Source organism: Lycorma delicatula, chromosome 5 (genome assembly GCF_047948215.1).
Source record: "Lycorma delicatula isolate Av1 chromosome 5, ASM4794821v1, whole genome shotgun sequence".
Taxonomy (NCBI): domain Eukaryota; kingdom Metazoa; phylum Arthropoda; class Insecta; order Hemiptera; family Fulgoridae; genus Lycorma; species Lycorma delicatula.
In genome coordinates this window covers 97412292-97435043 of record NC_134459.1, presented here as the reverse complement: position 1 = coordinate 97435043, position 22752 = coordinate 97412292, and the positions used below count along the sequence as shown (strand labels likewise).

The window sequence follows — 22752 nt, the reverse complement described above, 5'->3', positions numbered from 1 at the left end:
ATTATAAAAATAAAACCTCCTATAATATAATGAAACATTGTAGTGAATAAAGAAAATTTAATTAATTTAGAAAAATCGTAATAAAATGTGGGTACGCGCGCGCGCGAGTTTGTGTTTAAATAAAAATCAATAAACTACGTTTACGAACACAATGAATATGAGAATTCTGTCGTTATATACCGCTCATATTACATTACATACAGCCACAAAATGGAAGTATTTTAACATATGTACTATAACCATTACGTATCAATACTTAATCTATATTTTATTTTGTTATCGGAAGTACATTCATCATTTATATTACATCAGTATGTTTTATAGTAAGGGTAAGAGAAGAGAAATAGGGTAAAAAAGTGCCAGCCAGGACGGGAAAAGCGTTGTGAAGGAAAACGAAGAGGAAAAAGGGGAGTAAAGAAACATCTGGTAAAGGATCTTTAACCTTCTACCAAACAGTCCCGGTTCAACATAACACACGTCCCTCTTCTTTTTGATGTACGATGTCATTTTGTAGCGATGCATTAAAAGAAGGTGTCGTAAACTACCCCATTATCATAACTACGGAACTGCAATATGCAATACATTATATTATACCGTATACATACACATTTGTAACTTCTGATGACAAATTTACCTGAAATATAAATACGTACCAGAAAATCCAAAAGATAAGTCTTCGATACGATAGAATGATTTTCATATTTTTTTTATGTGATATAATATTAAAAAATTCATAAAGTAAACATATTTTTACAGTTATTTATATATTAAATGGCGTACAGTTCAATTATTTTTGCAATATTACTTTTTCATCGATTCTGGTGAGGAAATATTTTGACGATACATTTGTGTAAATTTACCAACTTTTAAAAGAAAAATCCTCTGAATCATATTAGCGAAATGTGAAAATGTTTAACCTACATTAATTAATTCTCTAATTTCTATTCAGAGTACATCCAATATAAATTTATATATTTATTTACATAACTGGACCAGGTTTCATTTACATTAAGAAAAATCTAGAATAATTTCCAAAATTGTTAATTAGCCATCAATACTTAAATTTATATGAAGTTAATAAATAAGAAATTGAAAAGTTTATAAAATTGAAAAACAAGTAATTTTCAAAATCTGTTTAAAAATATATTAGTTAAATTTTAAACTTAGATGTTTCACTTATTAGATAATCGTCATCATCATCAACAGACAGTAAGGAAATTAATATATCAGATATGAAAAAAATAAATAAAATGAAAGAAAAGTAATAGTAATAATAATTAACAATAACTGGTAAATAAAGAGTTTTGGAATTATTATAAAGAAGTATTTTTTGTTCGGAGTTTAGAATAAGAATGTAAAATTAAAATTGGAAATATCTAATCCATTAAAACCTTCATTTTAGATATCCTACCACGACTTATTACAGTTCTTTTATAGGTTGCGTTGGTAAAAATCTATCTTAAGAAATATAATGACAGCATGAACTTTTTACCAATTAGAGGCGTTATTTCCACCAATGAACCAATTTTGGACACAGTGGATAACAATTTATCGTTTCTCTGACAGTATTCAAAAAGTGCTAAATTAAAAATTCGAATTTTCCTGCATTAATTGTATATGCTGCTCCGATTTATCTGGACTTCTATATTTAAAATGTGCCAAATGCTCCTTTATTCTATTTTCAATTTGTTTTTTTTTTCCGTAAATTGTACTTATTTTTTTTAAAAATAAACTTATGATTTCCCGCTTCCTCGACAGATTTGACTTTATCTTTAGCGTTTTATATAAAAACAGATGAGTTGCTTTTAGAAAATAAAAGCATTTTTTTAAATAATGAATTAATTCGTTAATTCATCTTTAAAGCTATTAAATTAAGCTTGTACGGTATAATATGGAAATGGAATTTTGTAGCATACGAAAAATTTTATTCCTGACTATGATTCAAATTCGGGACTCCGACTGAAAGGGCGTGACGTTACCACTCCGTTCCAGAGATAGACATTTATACCCATGCTTTCTCCAATTTTTTTCTCTGTTGTTTTGAAGTTCAATAGTTTTACTAAATTTGTCAAATGGAGCAAATCTTTTCCTTATTCTTTAATATTTATTATAAATGGGTTTTCTTGAATACTATTAAACTCGACTATATTTTTAATAAAATGATTTTTTTTTTTTTACATTCCTTCTTTTCAAGCAGAACTTAGATTACTCCATAAACCGTCAAATTAGTAGCTAACTTTTTGTGTTGTAAAATATAAAAAGAATCTGTGGGATTACTTTTCTGTGTATGGAGTTTTCACGTATGATAAATATATTACTCTCTTTAGGATTTAATTTTCAACCCAAAAATGGTATTGTGTATTTTACCTAACAAATGTATATTTACAAAAAAAAGTTGTTTTTGAACTTAATATTATTATTAGTATTATTATTAATTCCTTTATTTATAAATATTCAAAATATTTTTTAATAATCAAAACGCATATTTTCAATTTTTTCAAAAGTTTCAGCGTATTTTCGCATGTTTTAAATATTATTTGTTGAGTATATATAAAATAAAATATTTATTATGTATATTATATCGATAAATCGTAATAACCATTTAAAATTACAAATAAAATTCTAACGGAGTCGTTCGTAATATTAAATAACTGAGATAATGAATTTAGATTGAAAAGTTAATGAAATCTCCTGATCAGATCACTGACGTTGGTGATTAACCTACAAAAATCCTTTTTTTTTGTATGCTTCATGTTTGTAGGGCGATGGAATCACCTACTCATAACTGAATACTAACAACCAACAATAATTTAACGCAATTCTGTCGTCTGCTATACGACTAGAGTGACGGATGAGATGTCATTTAACATATTATCGAATTACTATATAGATCTTTTGGCTAATGAGTTTTACAGTAGGTAAAATCACTTGATTATTTGGTTTAGCTTATACTATTATCATCAACACTTTTTATTAATTAATATATAAATTTAATTTTCTGTGTATTAAATTAAAATTGTATACCTATTATAAAATGAAATCTACATAATGATTAAAGTTATAAATTAATAAACATTAATCTATATGTCTATTTTGATCCAACTTTATTAGAAAAGACTTACAATAAAGGAACTCGATCTACGAGGAATCAGCAAAAAATGTTGAACTGTAATTAACAAGTAATAGTATATTAATGGATGTCTCTTCTTAAGGGTGGATGGGAGTAATTAATACATTTAAATGAGAATTGCAATCCCACTTTACATCATTTTAATAACCTCAATAATTCAGTTAAAAAGAGAGGAGTTTTTTAACATTAAATGGTTTGCGTTATTACGCTATATTAAAAATAATAAAATTATGTTTTTTTTGTTTTGTTTTTTTTTTTACTATAACGACACAGTAACTTTACAATTTGTTCAGGAAGATAATCGAAAAATAAGTAAGTAAGATCTATTTGGAACTAATATTAAGTAGTCACAGACCCAGCGGCTTGTGACTTAACGATAACAACGAAATGAGAAGAAATGAAATAGAAGAGCACTTCGTACAGACAGACCATATAGTAACCTAACTGAAACGATGAAACGATAAGACAAACCAAGAATATTGTTCCTCAGCAATCTTGAAAAATTACTGATAATGTTATCCAACATATAGACTGCCAAATAATTCGAGTGCCGATCCAAACGATTTTGATAACTTAGGCTAACCAAAGAGATTTACTGCCGAACGGTTCACAACTTAATATCATTAAACATGAGGCTATTGCTTATGTACAAGGGTATGTTTAGCATTTTTCGCAGTGTTTTTGTCTGGTAGCGTTTGTAACAGGCTTCAAAACAGATTTATACATCAATAATTTACTTTCTACTGAAAGCCGAGATCTATATCCTATCATCCAGTACATGTTTTTAAACCTGAGATCCAACTGTTTTTCGCTTAGATTTGATATGTTTCGCCCAAGTAAGTTGTCGGTCAAGATGAAAAGCCAGATATTTACAGTCCTGAGATCTTGGAATCGGAACAATAAAGATAGAAACAGGAAGACAGTGTTCTCTACGAAGGATGAACGTTTATTTTTATTTTCCAACATGTAAGCCACGATTCGAGGAGAGTGATATAATCTTAAATAAAAAAAGTAGCCGGACCTTCGTGGACAGCACGAATTACAGTATCGTCTGCAAATGTTGCAACCGTGGTATCTGCCGTAACTGGTAAGTCAGCCGTAAACAGAACATAAATGATTGGTCCGAAAACGCTTCCGTGTGTTATCCTTGATTGAATAAGGAATAAATCCATTAAAAGCTATTTTTGATCTAAAAACAACTGTATTCTAGGTACGATTTTAGTACTACGTAGAAAACATTTGTTAAATCCTTTTTCAGTTTATAGAGCAACTCTACATGCCAAATCTTTTCAAAAGCCTGACTGACATCAAGAAAACCGCTAAACAGTACTGTTTCTCGTCTAGAACATGATTTTCTAGAGCACAATCCTGTTTTCCTGATAAGCAGCATGTCGCTCCCTAAACTCAAATGGGTGAGCCGGAATTTAATCGTCCACAAACTGTTTCAGTCTTTCCAAAAAGAGCTTCTCAAACACATTACAGAGCATAGGAAGCAGGATGATAAGTCTATAAGACATTTGTCGGGTCTTTACTCGGTTTCGCTATGACAATTTTCTGCGAAATTTTCCATGGACCAGCAAAATGACAAATTCGGACAATAGCATTAAAAATCAAAGTAACCAAGCGTATCGCATGCCCTCATGTGCCTGGGGAACCTGACCGATGATCAAATCATATGCTTTGCTGGATGTAATTCATCGTTAATGACTGAAGAGACCTCGTGTACTGTAAAGTTCGTAATTGGCAAAGACATTTGTAAAAGAGAAGCCAAATAATCGGAGATTTTTCCGATTTTCTCTGGATCTGTCTTGATAATATTGGGCCGGAACACAACGGAAAAGTGTTCAGCAAATAAGGTCGCCTTCTCTTGAAAAATTCTCGCTCACGTTCCATCAGTGTTACCGAGAGCAGGAATAGTAGACTACAGGAGTCTCTTGAACGATTTCGCAGCTTTCCATAAATTGTACCCATCAGCCTCCTATCAGAAATATTCTCAATGTAATATTGAAACGAAGCGTTCTTAAATTCCCGAATTAACCTTTTTACTTCTTGAGAAGTCCTGTTAAATCTTCTCTATCAGCAGAGTAACAGGTTCTCTGCCATACGCGTCGTAATATCTGGCGTTCTTATATCTTTTTTCTGATGAAGACCGGAGACGTATCTTGAGCTGGGGGAGAAAAGTCCAAATTGGTTGTGGAGGCCCACGACGCTGATTGAACCAATTTGCTCAACTCTTGTACTGTAATGTCCACATCGGCCGGTGACTTCAGAGGCACATCCAACATATATTTTCCTCCAGAAACTCTGCGTAAACGTCGTTTGCTGGTAAATTTATTAAACAAAATGGGAGACCTAGCAGCTAGCGTAACGGCAATAGACATTGTAAGTACAACCGGAGTATGTTCCAATGACAAGTTAAAATGTGGTTCAAGATGCAAAAAATAAAATAAAATATAAAATATATAAAAAAATATTTCTAGTTCCTAGAAAAACGAAAAATTCCAGGAGATCAGGAATTTTATTTAGATCTGAAGGACAGTAGATTTGTGTTAAATTATTTATATGAATATAAAAATTTATTTTGTAACGCGTAAAGTATAATGACATGTGTATGTATTGTCTCAAATCATTAATTCAAAAAAAGGGAATAATATAGGTTATACCAGATAAAAATTACAAAAGCTTTTTTTTATATATATTAACTTATAAAATCAAAGCTTAAAAACTATAAAATAAATTAAAGTTCATTTATACTCGTACACATTTAAAAGGTAGAGTAAATCACGCTTTCCATTCATAAAAGAAAAACTGTGATAATTCTGAAAAAAAATCAGGATATAATTTCCGTTAATAGGTTAAATTAGTTCTTAAATTTATAAAAAAAATTGTAAAAACAGAAATTTTGTTTGTTTTTATTAAAAATTATATTGTTATTAATTTTTCCTTTCACACTAACTGGAATAGCTATATTAAAGGGGAAAGTATTCAAGTCAAAAATGGGGTATAGAATCTTTTTTTGCAAATAAAATTTATTAACATATTTTAACGTAATAGCGTCCAACTAATTCATCTAGAATAAACATTCTAGATTAGTTATTAGTTATGTATACACAATTAAGTATGTGCGTCGCACTATATTTAGCCTTATTCTCAGATTTTGATTAAACCTATTTTATTCAATTTCGGCTCAAATATTTCTATGTAAGGAGCATTAACTTTTTTTTTTTTTAATTTGTTAAAGGGAGGGATATATGGAATATCTATATTATATTTCTATATACATACATAGAATATATTTCTAAATACATCATCACTGAAATTAATTTTATAATTAAAATTAATCTGAAAATTTTATAATTTTAAGTTATACCATTCTGAAAATACTGGTAAATTGAGGCAAACAAATTAATAGGCGAGTATACTAGCATATACATAAGAACACACTTTTACATATTATTTTTATTCATCACTATTTTCATTCTTGAAACTTCTGTTATTTAAAAAAATTAATAATATTTTAATATTATTAATTTTTTTATTATGTGATAGAATTTAAGATTTTAGATTTTAGATAGAATTTTAATTTAGATTTTTTTTTTATTATGTGATAGAAACCTTCTCTTTATGAAAGTCAAAATGGTGGAAAAATATGCTGGCTCTTTACTTTTTTTAAATTTGATTAATCGCTAAAATTGTTTACATAACTAAAACCGCTTAAAAAGAAATCAAAAACACAAAATTTTAATTTATTTGTTTCTCTTTTTCTTTTTTTTAAATAGAGTTTAATAAAAAATACAATGTAAAGAATATTACTATTATGTTTTATCAGTCTTAAAAAAAAATTGAACGAAGACATTGGACCGGAACATACTGATAAATCAACTAGAACTGCATGTATTCGTTGATTAAGAATCAAAGGATAGCACGTTTATTTTTAAATATTGTTAAAAAAAAAAAGAATAACAATAAATTAATATAATTTTTAAATTATCAAAGATTTTAAATAAATTGTTAAGAAACCAATCATCTTTTTTTTTAAAAAACAGAAGAAAAAAGTATACATTTAGATCGTTTATTTAAAACGTTTAAAATAAAAATTCAGTTAAAAACTGAGTAAAAACCCAATTCTGTGTGTTTACTTTGAATAGCTTGTAAAACAATTTTAATTTTGAAAAGTCAATAAGTATTATAGCTTTGAGTTGTACGCTTCAAAGATAATCATCAAAGCTGTCTTGTATCAAGAACGATTCCAATAAAAGGAAACGTATGACGTAGATGTTACAAAGTTGAAAGGATAATAGTAAAATTAATACTTTAGTTACATTAAACAGTCTGTCCTTTTACACAAGAAAAAACCCATTAAAAAGACGAGAACAATTCTTCTCTTTAAAGAGGAAACAACACAAAAACACGATATTATTAAGATAAACTAAACAATATGACAAACAAAGAAGGACGTGAAAAAAGGTTCCAATCGAACATTGTAGACGTATGTTAACACAAACGGAAATCTTCTGTAAAGACCTCGAGTGAACATTCTTGTCAGCCCCCCCCTACCAACCAACTTAGAATATCAAATTATATCTCTTTTCCCTACATGAAATTGCTTTTACCAAGTACGTTACTTTGCAATGTGTCATATATCATAACTCCATTCAAACTAGAAAGATGAAATGTGGAATATTATATAATGGCTTTCGTATTACGTACATAGCATATTTGCTCTTTTTCTTTGCTCGAAAAAGAGAATTCTCCAGTGGAAAGATCCTCGCTTCATAATGTAACATCATTAAATAAAGATATTTTCTCATTGACGCAATAATTTTTATATCTGTTGATACAAATAGATACAGATAGTAATTTAACTCTCATAAGGTAATCACTCAAGGAAACACATCATTAATGTAATGATGAGGAAACATATTTACGTTGCTTAAGTTTTTAAGTCAAAATCAATAAATAAATGATAAAAATTCATCTTTCGAGATGTATTTTCGTATTAGGCAAAAATATGAAAATTTCAGAAAATGTAGGTCTTACTTTCTTCTTAATTTTTCGACTATGAAAACAAATTAAAATTATTTCAACCTCTATTAAATTATTTTAAATAAATCTTTCGATTTTGGGTAAAATTAACTTCTAATTCAAATCTTTCGAGATGGGTGTATTTGCATCTCTGTATATGTGTGTTTGCCATTTTAAAATCTTACATGAAATAACAACTTCAGATAAATTTCTCAAAACTGATAGTGTGTAAACATGAAAAATCTTCTGCAATCTCGGAATCTTGTTTAATATGAGGGTACATATCTATATGTGCATAAAGAGTAAATTATTCATTATTTATTCTTACTTTTCTAATGAACATAATTATATATCAAAATATTTTTTTTAAATTATTTCCTGTTTATTAATACTGAAAACGTGTTAGAAAACTGGGCGCCAAGATTGTCACACATAGGCTGTTATAAAACATCTACCCGAACCCGTGCGAGTCCGATACTCCCCTACTTTGGGGGGGGGGGGGTACGTAAATAGTTCTTCTCCGCAATACCGATAACAAAAAAAAAAGATTGTAATGTTAGCCATTACTTTAGCCACTAACATAGGCAGATAGTTTTTTTGGTTGTCTTTCCCCGGCGAATGTAGCTAGAATAACTATATTAAAGGGTCTAGTTATCATGTCAAAAATAAGTTATCGAAGTTTGGAAATCTTTCCACTTTTGTGTTTAACTAGTTTATCTAAACCAAAAAAAACATGTATATGGGCGTGTGTGTGTGTGTGTGTGTGTGTGTGCGTGTGCGCGCGCGCGTATGTACGTATAATTGTTGTATTGTTATTGGCCTTATTTGTCAGGATTGACTGCCAATTTTCTTCAAGAAATAAAAATATATAGAAATAATTCTATATATGGGACATCCACCATATTAATTTTTTTCCAACCTCCTTTAGGAGTTGGGATATATCGCGAAAAAAGAAATTTTCATTTTATTTAGAGGAATTTTAGAGAAAATTTTATTAAAGAAAAATTGTTACCTACAGTGTTTCACTGTCCTGGTGACCCGCTTTAGGAATTTCTTTTTTTCAAATAATCAACTTCCAACTCTTAAAATTGAATGATTTTTTTGTTGGTTTTTCAAATCTCCTTTATTAAATATTTTTCAAAATATTGTAAAATTTAAACTTCATATATGGAGCTATCAAAAACATCTACAATTAGTTTATTATTTTTTTAGTTATAAACCCTAGACCCTAGACCAAAAATGCAGCAGAAAATCTTTTTAAAATTTATTTTACCTATTTATTTTATTTTAAGTTTGTATTAAAAAGGGTGTTAGATTTAATGAGAACTTTACTTAAGCAAATTATTTTAACCTATATAATGGATATGTTTATTATATGACTTGAAGGCATACTCGGGAAAGTCATGCAATAATTTGCCAGCTTTTTTTAATAGATTTACCTTTCTTAACATGAAACAAATTTACTCTCGGAAATGACGAATCCGTTCTCAAGAATAAGCAGCATCCCAATCCAGGCATGCTAGGATTGATAATAAGGTGTGAAGTGGGTTCCATTCCCTTCTTCATTAAGCGAAATATATTGCAGAAAGCCAAGTACGTTGCAAGCGAAGTTATACCTTAAATCTATTAGCTACAGGAAAAAACTGTGACTTGTTTTGCTTTAGATGCTTGTTTTACTTCTCCGCTTACTATTCATTGCTAGTTTTACTTTCTGTACTTTATATGTTTTGAAAGAGCTGCTAGGGCAGAAAATAATAGTAAAATATCAATGTGCTGCTTTCTGTTGTAAAATAATATATACGTTTTTAAAACTCAATACGGAACATATTCAAGACAATAAAAATTTATTAATTTAAATATAAATAATATTTGTATATTATTATACAAATATTACATCTCCTTTGAGAAAACGTAATACATTACAAACATCAGAACGCGCCACATCTTAAAATAAACAGAAATAAACTAGCCAGAACTGACAGTTTCAAATACCTAGGAGAATGGATAACTCAAAACAATAGTGAAAAAATAGCTCTAGAAAACAGATTACTCAAAATAGAAAAAGCATACAATATCATGAATACCTACAACAAGAAATCCCTTTCCTGGAACACCAAACTAAGACACTATCAAATGGTAGTTAGACCAGAAATACTACACGCGGTAGATACGCTGAAACTACATAAAGTACAGGGCGTAGAGAGAATAGAGAGAAGAATCTTACGGAAAATATTAGGCCCAAAAACAACACAGGACTAGATTATAAGCAGAGATCAAACCGAGATCAAACAGAAATCAAATATTCCAAAATAGAAAAAAATAACAGATGTAATCAGGAAACGAAGACTGCAAATCTATGGACACATATACAGAATGGAGAAAACCAGACTAAAAAAACAGATCTTCACCCTACTAAACACTCACAAGAACAAAATAACCTAGCTTAAATAAATAGACAATGACCTAGTAAACATTTCAATAGACTCAGACATTTTAAAAGACAGAGCAACTTCAGAAAAACAATACAGGAATTAGGAGTTTCGGGAGAGGAAAAAACTAACTTGTAGAAGAGGGAGAAAAGGGACTCAAGACAGAAAACACCACTCTAGAAAAATGAAATAAGCTTGGGCTAAAAAGTTCATTAAGCGTGCCCTCTAAATGGGCTATTCGAAAAGAAAAAAAAAATATTCGTTACACTGAATAATGGTAAATAATGAAATTTTATAGCCACATTTGATAAATAATTGTTTTATTTATTCGTTGTATTTTCTATATTATTAATATTTTTCAATTTAACCATTCAAATTTTATGTTGTTTTCTTTTGTAAAATATTAATTTTTATTGATTTATAGTTAAGGAATTTTTTTTTTGTAAAATTATTTTGTTATTTTTATATTAAATGATATTTAATTTTATAAAATATTATGATTATTATAAATTCAAAATGTTAGAAAATAGAAAATTATAAAATAGACTGAAAGTCATTGCGGAAATTTAACATTAATCATATAAAAAGATTTTTATGTAATTCATCACGTTATAAAACAATCCTTCAGGATCAACGGCGGCTGTCGAACAACCTGCCTTGTAATACATGGGAATAAGATGGATGACCAAAGCGTCTGTATAACACTATAAACATTCCCTAATTTCACGAGGGAATGATAGCAAATTCACTTTTATTGCAAGGAAAGAAATTTAGTTTTATTGTTCCTGAAAAGAATAACATATGAACAGATTCCGGTATGATTTATTTTACTTTCTTTTAAATCCTCCTACAATTATACAATTGAAAGTTCATGTTTTGCAACTGTGTCGATTTAGTTTAATTTTTTATTATACTTTATATATATACATATATATATATATATATATATATATATATATATATATATATATATATATATGTTGTGTGCATGTTTGCGCGCTCGCGTGTGAGTATGTGTGTTTATAGATCCATTTTTTTATAATAACAGTGAGTAATAAAACAAGATTCATTTATTTTTCACGTGTTATAAAATACGAAAGTTCTATGCTACCTTTGTTATAAAAAATATTTTACGAAGTTATCTACAAAAAGTAGAAGATATAATACACCACCACAAAAAAAATTTACTTATAAAAAAATAAAACAAAAAACTTAATTATTTTTTTATCTTTTTTTAATAATAATAATTTATTTATCTGTTTTTATTTTGTACAAAAAAAGTGCAAAGCCTTGGTATATCACACAATAAAGTTTAGTGATACAAATTATAATTAATTTAAAATTAATTTCAATTGTAATAATAATGGTTTCTAAAAAAATTCCATTACATAAACAAATTCTATTACATGTAGCTGATCTTTGAGCTTCTTAACAAAGCACAGATCAATAATAGCTGTCTCTGCTTAGTCCAAAATTAATATCAATACTTCCAACCAAGGCAACGGCGAAAGACGCGTTCTCTGACTCAGGGATAGGAGAGGATGATTTCTGACTCTTAATCTCGGCACTCTAAGTCCAGTATATCAACATTTATATTAGAATTAAGGTTCTTATAAATAAATACGGCATCCTGCAGTATCCTTCATCTTTTTAGTGAGGATAAGCTCCAATACATACACTGTTTCTGGTAACTAATATTATGCCTGCCGAAGCGTCCTTTTCCTCGATGGTAAAAAAAACTTCTTTTGGACTGCCTCAATCATAGTGAAAGTAGACACTCTCATATAGCTCCAAATTATCGTGCAATATACCAAAATTGATCTAACGTTAATCTATAGCCTTAAGATTTACTTTTTTTTTAATAATAGTAATTAAATGTTATTAATTATTAGAGTAACCTAAACGAATAGTTTTTAATTGTAAGAAAACAAATGTTAATGATCATATCAGTTTCTATCCTTAAGATTCAACATAACCACTGTATAGATTTTATGAGTAAGGTTAGATAATTAGTAAGCCAGCCTCCGTAGCGCAATCCACCGGGTTGGTCTAGTGGTGAACGCATCTCCCAAATCAGCTGATTTGGAAGTCGAGAGTTCCAGCGTTCAAGTCCTAGTAAAGTAAGTTATTTTTACACGGATTTGAATACTAGATCGTGGATATCGGTGTTCTTTCGTGGTTGGGTTTCAATTAACCACACATCTCAGTAATGGTCGAACTGAGACTATACAAGACTACATACTCATATATATCACCCTCATTCATCCTCTGAAGTATTAACTGAAAGGTAATTACCGGAGGCTCAAGAGGATAAAAATAAAGCCTCCGTGGCCCAGTAGTAGCAACTCGGAATTTTTTTCATCTGAGGTCCAAGGTTCGAATCCCGGTCAGGTATGGTATTTTCAGCTGAAAAATTGGCATTTCATCTCAGCCTCTGAAGCAATACCTAGCATAAAAGAAAATAATAAAAAAATACTTTGTTTACTAGACTACGCTTAGGGCTGTTTTTAAATCTATTAGCAGTTCTATCAACGGTTGATCTCCATTCATACTAACAAATTGAGCTCTACAACGAAATTCTACTTAAGTTATCATACTTTAGTTAAAGTTAATTTAAGTGCAGATAATTTTTATCAAAATTAATTCTGGAAAAGTTGGCCATCGCTTAAAATAGCTTAATATTTATATATATATATATATTATATATTTTACTAAATTTTCTTGGTAATTAAGATGACCAAGGGAAAACGATAAAAATATCGGAAACTAATGTAAGAATCGGTGTAAAGAGATACGAGTATAAAATGCTGCATAATAGTAGAAATAGTAGTAACGTTAGTAGTTGAACAATTACAAAGACGTAAGTTCAATTTATAGGTGAAGTAAAACGAGAAAGAGTTAAATATCGCGTAATTTTTGAAAAGCAGAAATCAAATAGTGTGTGACATCTTTAGATCGCATCACGAGTGGAGGGGAGACCACGCGTTCAGCTGTGGTATCAATGATGACCGAATTTCCCCTCCTACGCATCAAACCTGAAAAAAATATTTCCGCCACTATTTTGAATAAAAATTTTAATGAAATATCATTTATACAAAAAAATCGTTTTTCTTAACTGCAAGAAAAAACTGATAAAAAATTTCATAAAGATCGAGATAAAAAACTTTTCCGTAACTGCATCAATAAACAAATCCATGAATTAGCAAAAGGTTAATTTAAAACAAGAACTCTGTTGCTCAACCAGCTTATGATTGTATACATTGATTTATTTTATTTTACTTAATATGTGTTTGTGTATTTGCTTTTCAGAAGCCTAGAATTTATAGCGTGAAACCTTTCTTTAGTTTAACGTAAATTTTTACTGTATTATTATTTAACTTTGTACAACTTCATGCGATTGATATATATAATTTTTAACATATTTCAAACTTCAAAACTTCAGCATAACTGGAGAAAGAATTATTCGACGACTGCTACTACGAGTGGAGATGGAATCTCTATGGTTACATTTCCATAACTATTTAAACTGTGAACAGTTTCTTTATATTGCTTAACAAATATATATATATATATAAAGTTTTTACAGTGTTTAATAAAGTATGTGAGGTCTTTAATAGCTTTTCAATAGTTAAACATAGAAAAATTAATTTTACCAAATGCTTTTACCTCTAAAAGACCTGTTTTTTGTATTAAACCATTTAACTTTCAAGTATAAATTTGAGCTAGCTATCAAAAACTTTAATTATAAAGAATAGTTGTGACATAATTTTAAAGAGTATTAGAAAAAAATCTGATGTGTACACCACATGACTTCTTTGTACGCCTACAGGCGTACAAAGAACCGTTTCATAGAACCACCGTTTCATATCAATAAATAAACCGCTTGTAGGGAGAGATTTGTTAAACTAAATTTTTCCATGTTTAACGATTGACAAATTATTTAAGAGTTTCCAAACTTTATAACAATATAAAGAATGGTTAATAGAATAGAAAGACAGGTTGGTTTTTATCTGTAATAAGTATATTAGAAATTTTATTTAATTATAATTACTGTTAAAAATTTGTTATGTAAGTTATTTCGAACACTTCTAAACCGCGTAAATACTCGTAACTTACTACAGTTAAATTTCCTTTAAGAAAGAAAATTAATTTAAATTAATTGAAATTTACGTGTCAATTCACAAATAAGATATTTTTATAGATATAAGATTTTATTTAATATTACATTTTGAAGACCAATTGGCAATGTTTATTTTGTACAATAATTAGTATATACAAATGTAATATGAAATCATTTTACTAGCTTAAAAATAAGGTGTATAATTAAAGCTAGATAAAGATATACTGTAAGGCTATTTGAATACATATTATTATATAGATACAACCAAATGTAGCTTGCGTGTTTAATTTTAGTAACAAAAATTTTCCGCAGTGCAGTAATGATTATACTGTGGCCAATTATACTTTTATTTGTATAAAAAACATATAAAAATTAATTTACTAGGCTGCATTTAAAAATATTGTTAAAAAGTAGCTATTTATTTCCTGTAATTATCAATTATCTATAGTTAATATCCGTTGTTAAACGTATTATTCCATTAAAAATATAATAATAGTAATAATTTAATTAAATTCATGAGTCTATTTTAATAACACGTGTAGTTATTTAGTCACTGTAACTTGTCCGTTATTTTGTAAGTTAGATTTATATATATATTTTTTTTTAAATCCACAAATGTTATAACATAATATTCCCGGAATTAACATAAAAATTTTAATTTACCCCTTTACCCGGTAATATAATTTTGAAATTATTTTTACCTTTGCAATATTATTTTTTATTAATTTGTTTATCATAATTTCTTAAATAAAGAATAAAATAAAAGTAATTTATAAACAAAATTTTATTACTTTTGAATGAAATAAAATTAAAAAAAAAATTCTGTATAAAAAGTTAAACTTAGTTCAATGCAATCGTAGTGTATAGTTTTAAAAATCCCTCAAATTACAATACTACAGTGAAATTTGGTGGAGGGGAGGGAATGCGCAAGACTGCTGCACACACGAGGGTCATACTTATCTTATTGTATACTTATGTATGGCTTATACTCATCTATGGTTATGCTTGTATGATTATTAAAATAGTAATCAGTTTTTTCATATTGATAAGTACTGTAATAAAAATATTTATATAACTGACCGACGAATTAGTTTAATGGTTTAACTCGACATCGCAAAACAGCTGATTTTCGAAGTCGAGAGTTCTAAGGTTTGAGCCCTTATAGAAGAAGTTACTTTTATATAGATTTGAATAATATACTATGATATCAGTGTTATTTAGCAGTTGGGTTCCAATTAACCAAACGTCTCAAGACTGAGGGCGTGAGTCTGTTCAAGGCTACACATTTACAGGTGCATACACTTTCACTCCAGACTGCGCACAATGCCTTGACATCTCTACAGAGTACAGTTGACATCATGTCACTGTGCTGTCACTCTGTTAACTTGGTATACATAAATAAATAGAATATGTACAATGTTAATGATGTTCGGAATCTTAAATAACCTTTCAAAAGTGAAAATTAAATTTAACAAACGCTTTACCTCAAAATGATCTATTTTTCGAGTGAAGACTTCCACAATCCAAGCACTCAGGGAGCGGTTGGGTGAGGTCAACTCATAAACTGTATTTAAATACTAAATCGTGGATACCGGTGTTCTTTCGTGATCGGGTGTCAATTAACTACACATCTCACGAATAGTCTACCTGAGACTATACAAGATTCATTTACTTTCATAGATATCCTCATTCATCCACTGAAGAATGTCTTACGGTGATTCCGGAGGCTAAACAGACAAAAAAGAACTCAAAAACTGTAATGAAAAAAGTATATTTTGACTAAGCATTTTAAAGGACATTGACAAAAAAAAATTTTGATTAAAAAATTTCAGGCTACGAAAACTCTGAAAAAATATGATGGCCATTAAATATTTTTAATTTTCTTCAGTCGTGGCCTGGAGTACATCCCAAACAGTAGTTCGCTTTGAGGTAGGAACATTTCTAAATTTAATTTCTTTAATGTTTCATTATGAAGCGACTGGTATTAGAGGAAGGCGCAGTGATAACTCTCTCACGAATCGGTTAATTTGATAGTTCAGAACTGTAAGTTATGATGGGTAGTTGTGGTTGTAAGAGGTCATACGAAGGCAGGTTGTCTAAATACACTGATGGAAATGTCTGACGAGGCATTTGCATCGGCGGCATCCTGACAGTGGCCAAACTGATGACAGTGTTGTGTTACAAAGTTTAAAGAGTGTAAAAAACCACCTTCGGTGAAGCCCATCAGGGCTATGAACGAGAGGATGGTGTGGCTACTGGAATTTTCACAAGTCGGGTGTCTTCCTCTGCGAGAGTGTGGATGTTTAGGAGTAATGAAGACCACTTTTAGGTATATTATTTACTATAGGCGATATATTTAAATATATATATATATATATATATATATATATATAAAATTGCTAGGATTAATTAATTACTTGAACTGCTAGGAGCATATGTACATAAACAAGCAGTTATACGGATTTTTAAACATTACATTGGTCTGCAAATTGGGGAAAAATATTCGAAACGGACACACCATTAAGTGAATTTTATTCTCTTTTGAACGCTGAAAAAGTTAGTTTTTCACCATCACCCATTACAATTTTGTTATACATCCTTTAAGAATTGCTAAATAAAGTGAAATTTTGAAAGTGAGAAAATTTATACGTATAATAAATTATGTAATGTGTTTTATATATTTTCAATACGATAATTTTATTTTGCTTAATAAATAAAGAAACCTTGTAGAATGTAACTCTAATAGATATAATGTACCTAAAATTTTTGATAACTGGAGTCGGTGAATTAATAAATTTCTTCTTCCTTTTGTGTACGGTCATCCTATATTTTTAGAAACCAACAGTAGTCACCAATCATCGAGTCGTCCCATCTAACTTGGTAACGCTGCTCCATTTGCAGTATATTCTGGTGGAAACACCTTACTCATCATTCACAGCAACAAAATTTAGTGTGATAGTGTCAATATGGGAATGCAAAAAACAAATTTTTAATGCCATCCAGTAGCCTAAATTTTTATTTTTCGACGAAATACTTTGTCCTAAAAAAAAATCAAAATCTTCTGTTTTATTACTTCTAAGAAAACCATGGACTACATCTTTAAATTACATCCATGCCGCTAATTTTCTAATCTGAGGACTAACGATATTTCTTTTAATTTGGCTTCACGTAACTTTGGAAACATTAGTCTTAAATAAATAAATTCTTCTCCTTTATTGAGTGATTTAATAAATTTTTTTCATCAACCCCAATTTTATATGTAAAGTTGGCTAAAAAACATAATTGGATTTGACTAAAGAAATATACTGAATATTATTTTTGTCTATGGGTAAACTTGGGTATATCTATGGGTGATATCATTTTGCCTACCCTTTACTCACTTCTTTGCACGACTGTTCTACAAACATAAGAAACGGCTGTATTTTCTAAAGCTACCTTTCATATCAAGATGAAAACTTATAACTTTGAGTTCAGCACAGATCCACAATAAGTGATCATCGTAATTGACTGTTTTTAAAATTAATGATATACTTTCATACGCTTATTTCATTCCTGAATATTTGTGCAGAAGGCTTCTTATTTGAATTATGCAATAGCAGTCACTACTTTTAAGTTTGTTTTTGATGAACCATTGAATTATCGCCAATTTTCAACATTATAACCAATATCCAAATGAGATGTATTATTCTAGGAACACTCATTAGTTTCATTGTGGTTGAGATGATGCCGCATAATTTACGCAGTTTTTATTTATTCTGCAATAAGTCAGGCCCTTAGTCATATCAGGCACGTTTATAACATAATGCAAAAGATAGACATCGTTCCTGTTATGCAGTAAAAATGACATAAAGGGATCTTTAAACTAAGATATCTAAAAAACATGTTGTGATAGACGATATTTTACATTTCCTCTTTCAGTAAAAAATACTTCATAAAACACTCTTTAACTTATTTGTTCTGAAAATCATGTAGATCAGTATTATTATATTATATATATAATACTGGTCCACATGATATATATATATATATATATATATATATAATTCTTTTGTTCATAATAACACCAACTTTTGTTGGTTTCATCACTGTACACTACAGATTCCTAATGGGAATGCCGGTCTACTAGATAGACTGAACAGTAACAATCTGGAAGTGAAGTAACTAAAGTACAAATATTAAATTGGAAATAGTTTTCATTAACGTTTTATCAAATTTGTTATATTGAAAAAGATTAGTATTGACAATCAAATGAGTATATACAAATCCAACGAATAAAAATAAATCAATATATGTTAACTTTACAGTATATTGGTTATAAAAATGAATTTTTCATATACTTCAGAGGTAAGTTATTCTAAATGTATTATTTATAGATCAAATATTGTTTATTTATTATGTAATTGGTAAACATTTTTCAATTTTGTTTTCAATTAACGAGTAATTTTTTATGGATTTGTTAATGTATTACATTGTAAATAACGCTCTGTGTAATTTAAAAAATAGAAGTATTAGTAAATATGGAATAAATAAATTAAACATCAAAAAGTAATTTCTAAATTAAAATGAAACTTTGTATGCTAAAATATAATGTTATTATTTTTTATTCGAAATTTACTCAAATGAATGCTAGTTACTATAATGTGCGTAAATGAAAGTAAATAATTTTTTTTTATTGTACATGCTAATGAAATTTCTATTACTACATGTTTTTGTAGCCTATTTTAATATTACACGGATTGTCCTGAATACTGTCGGTCCAAAGGAGCATGTCGATATTTATTCGCAAGTTCCCGTGCTTAGACTAGCGCTCTTAACTACTCAGACACCCTGTACCTGTATTATATAACATTAGATATACAATTTTTTTTTAAATATATAAAATTTATAGAGCTAACATGTTATCACAAAGTTCGTTAGAACTTTGCCCGCAGAATTGGACGGCACAGCGAAGTCAACGAACTATGTTTACAGTTCTAAACATAGAACCTAATCTAAGTAAAATGAAAATGGGGAAAAAATTTAAAAAATAAGCATGAAAACATATTTCAATTCAATTAATTTGTAATAAAGAATACTTTCAAAAGATACCTCGAATTTTGATACACAACGATTTTTTTTCTATTTGATGAAACGCGAGACTCGAATATGTCTCTTTTTCCTCAAAAAGGTGGGTTTACGAACCACGCTTCTAGGTAGCTGTACTAAATAGTACTGGGAAGCGTACAAAAACTTGATAACGTACTTGAATTAACAAAATAACAAAAAAGAATATTCTATAGCTTTTTTCAATAGTAAATGCTCTTATGTAAATGGAAGTACTGAATATGAAACAATTTTTTTAATTCCCATCACTTAATTAAAAAAAGTAAAAGTATTAGTTTACAAGAGATTTTAGCTGCTAATAAAACACAAAAAACACGAACAGTAGGAATGTGTTGCAAATATGGTAACAAAGATTTGTTTCAATAAATTTAATTGATAAAATCTTTATTCTACAATTAGAATATTTGAACTAATTGATGGGTAAGTAAAAAAAAGTTAATTTAATAATAATATAAAAAGTGTGTCTGCGGATACGATAAAAATAGAGGGTTACACTTACAAAGTAATACGTGCAATATTATATCACGGATCTTAGATTCGTGAAGGTCATTATACTAGTTTTATGAAAAAAGGAAAAATATTGCATGAAGTGAATAATCAGACTATCAACAAAAAAATGGGTCGAGAAATTCAAAAATGTATATTTGTTTATTTTAGAAAGGCAATAGACATTAAGAATAAATTCATAAAATAACAACCCGCAAGTCATAAAAGAAAAATAAAAGAATAATCTAACAATCCGCAGTGATATTCAACAAAAATTACAATGAAATTGTAGACCGTAGGAAGAGTCTGGCAGATATCATTTCTTCCACTCAAAATACAAAAAATTCTGGAATATAAATAAAACTGTTTTTAACTGTAAGACTCTACATTTCTATTACTAAAATCTGGTATTAATGTAAATTAATACCAGATTTTTGTAATAGAAACAAAATTGTGAAATTTTGTTTAAACAAAAATACATTTTAAATATATCTAACAGAAAATAGATTACAATAATAGATAATAAATAATTTTTAAGCGTTACATATAATAAGCAAACAACAGAAAAATTTGTTACAAAACTCTTACCGGCCCGATTTCATTTATATGTAATACATATCATATTTACAGAAATAATACAATTATTTTTGTATTTTATTATCTAATAAATGAAATCGGGCCATTAAGAGTTTTGTATCAAATTTTTCTATTGTTTGATTATTATGTGGAAAGCTTAAACATTGTTTATTATCTATTATTGTATATCTATTTTGTATTACATATATTTAACATGTATTTTTTTTAAAGAAATTTCTAAATTAATAACAGATTTTGATATTACCTTTTTTTTTGATATCAGTATCATGTTGTTAAAACCAGTTTTATTTACGTTACAGAAATTTTTGTTGTCCGAGAGGAAGAAATGATATCTCCGTGTCTCTTACCGTACGGCTTACAATTTCATTGTAACTTTTTTGGATAATGTATATACTGTAAGAATAATTTTTTTTAATTTTAAAGTAAAGAATATGTTTTAATAAAAATATTAACAATAGATACAAGTTTATGATGCAGATCCGACTTTATAATCAGAGCACGCCCCAAGCTTTTCTTTTTAGCAATGTATAAATGGAAAATTTATTCAAAATTAGTTTTCTGGAAAGTAATTTTTTTTTAAGTAATTTTAATTTTCTTGAAAACAAAATACTTTTTTTAGTTTCAATACAAATTGTTTTTTTTATTGTTTGTTTTTTTATATATTTATTTTTTATATAAAAATCATGTTAAAAATTTTTCTTTTATTTTCCACTTTTCAGTAACAATTAAATGAAATTATCAAATTTTACATTAGTAAAATGAAAAATTATTTTTCACACACACATATATACCCTATACATACATGTATATGTATATAGAACTGAGTTCTTTGAACAAATAAAATTCTTTTAAGTTATAAAATCTCTTCGTTAAGTGTTAAATTTTTTTTATTGTATAATAATTTAAACTGACAAGTAATTTTTATTAATTGTTGTTTTAATTTTTTGGCAAAGAATAAAATATTTATATGCAGTTTTATTCTGTATTATAACCTGGATAATTAGTTTCCATTATTGTAAATGATTCCAATTATTTAACTTAATCAGATGATTGTGTACATAACTTTTAGAAGGTAAATTTCACTGGTCGATATGAGTCTGTTCAAGACTACTTGTTTACCGTATATTTACACTTACATTCCCAGCTACGTCCGGCTTGGCAAGCAGGTACCAATAACTGCATTTGCCTATACACACACACCCAGACACGGCAGTAGCTGGAAAATTGATGGGAGAAAAAATATAAAAATCCTCCAATATGAGCTGATCACTCATATTGAATTGACAGTCAAAATCAATCGGGTCGATAACTACAGCTTATCGATGCAGCTCAATTCTTCAAGATGTTCCCGTAGTATCTGAACAACTCGTACATAAATGTTCTATAAGTAAAATATAGAAATATATGAAATAAACAATGGAATATTGTATTGCGACTTACGACACTATGTAAAATTTCACCGCTGAATGACGACGGGATTTAGGTTTAATCAAGATTTCAAGATTTGAGGTTGAACAATAAGTTAAAATAAAGCATATTATAAACCAAGCGTTTTGAGGTATTTTGGCAAATGCTATTTTTTTATATGTCAGATATTTTTAACCAAATTTTAACATGCCTTCTTAAGCATAGTAGTAGTGGAAATGGCTACAAATAAAGTTTTAAGGCAATAATGAGGGTAGGAGAAAATAATGAAAAAAAAAAAAATTTTTTTTACATTATAGAAGAGATATCCTTTTACTAAGATATGCAGCAAACGTATGGGCTTTTCCTCCCCATAAAAATCACAAACTTTTTACGAATCATTCTATGGCTGCATTATACAAACGTCGTGCTTCCTATTCCAGACCAGCCGGAATTAG

The 22752-nt window shown here is 28.6% G+C and overlaps 1 protein-coding gene across 1 annotated transcript in view; it reads right to left on the bottom strand.

Moving 5' to 3' along the window:
* The window catches only part of LOC142325715 (nephrin-like), an 885014-nt gene extending 862942 nt beyond the window's left edge, over positions 1 to 22072 (bottom strand). Inside the window, exon 1 of the mRNA XM_075367746.1 lies at positions 22027 to 22072. Within this exon, the coding sequence (XP_075223861.1) occupies positions 22027 to 22072 (46 nt within the window). The remainder of the gene's footprint in view (positions 1 to 22026) is intronic.
* Between the last annotated feature and the right edge of the window lie 680 nt (positions 22073 to 22752).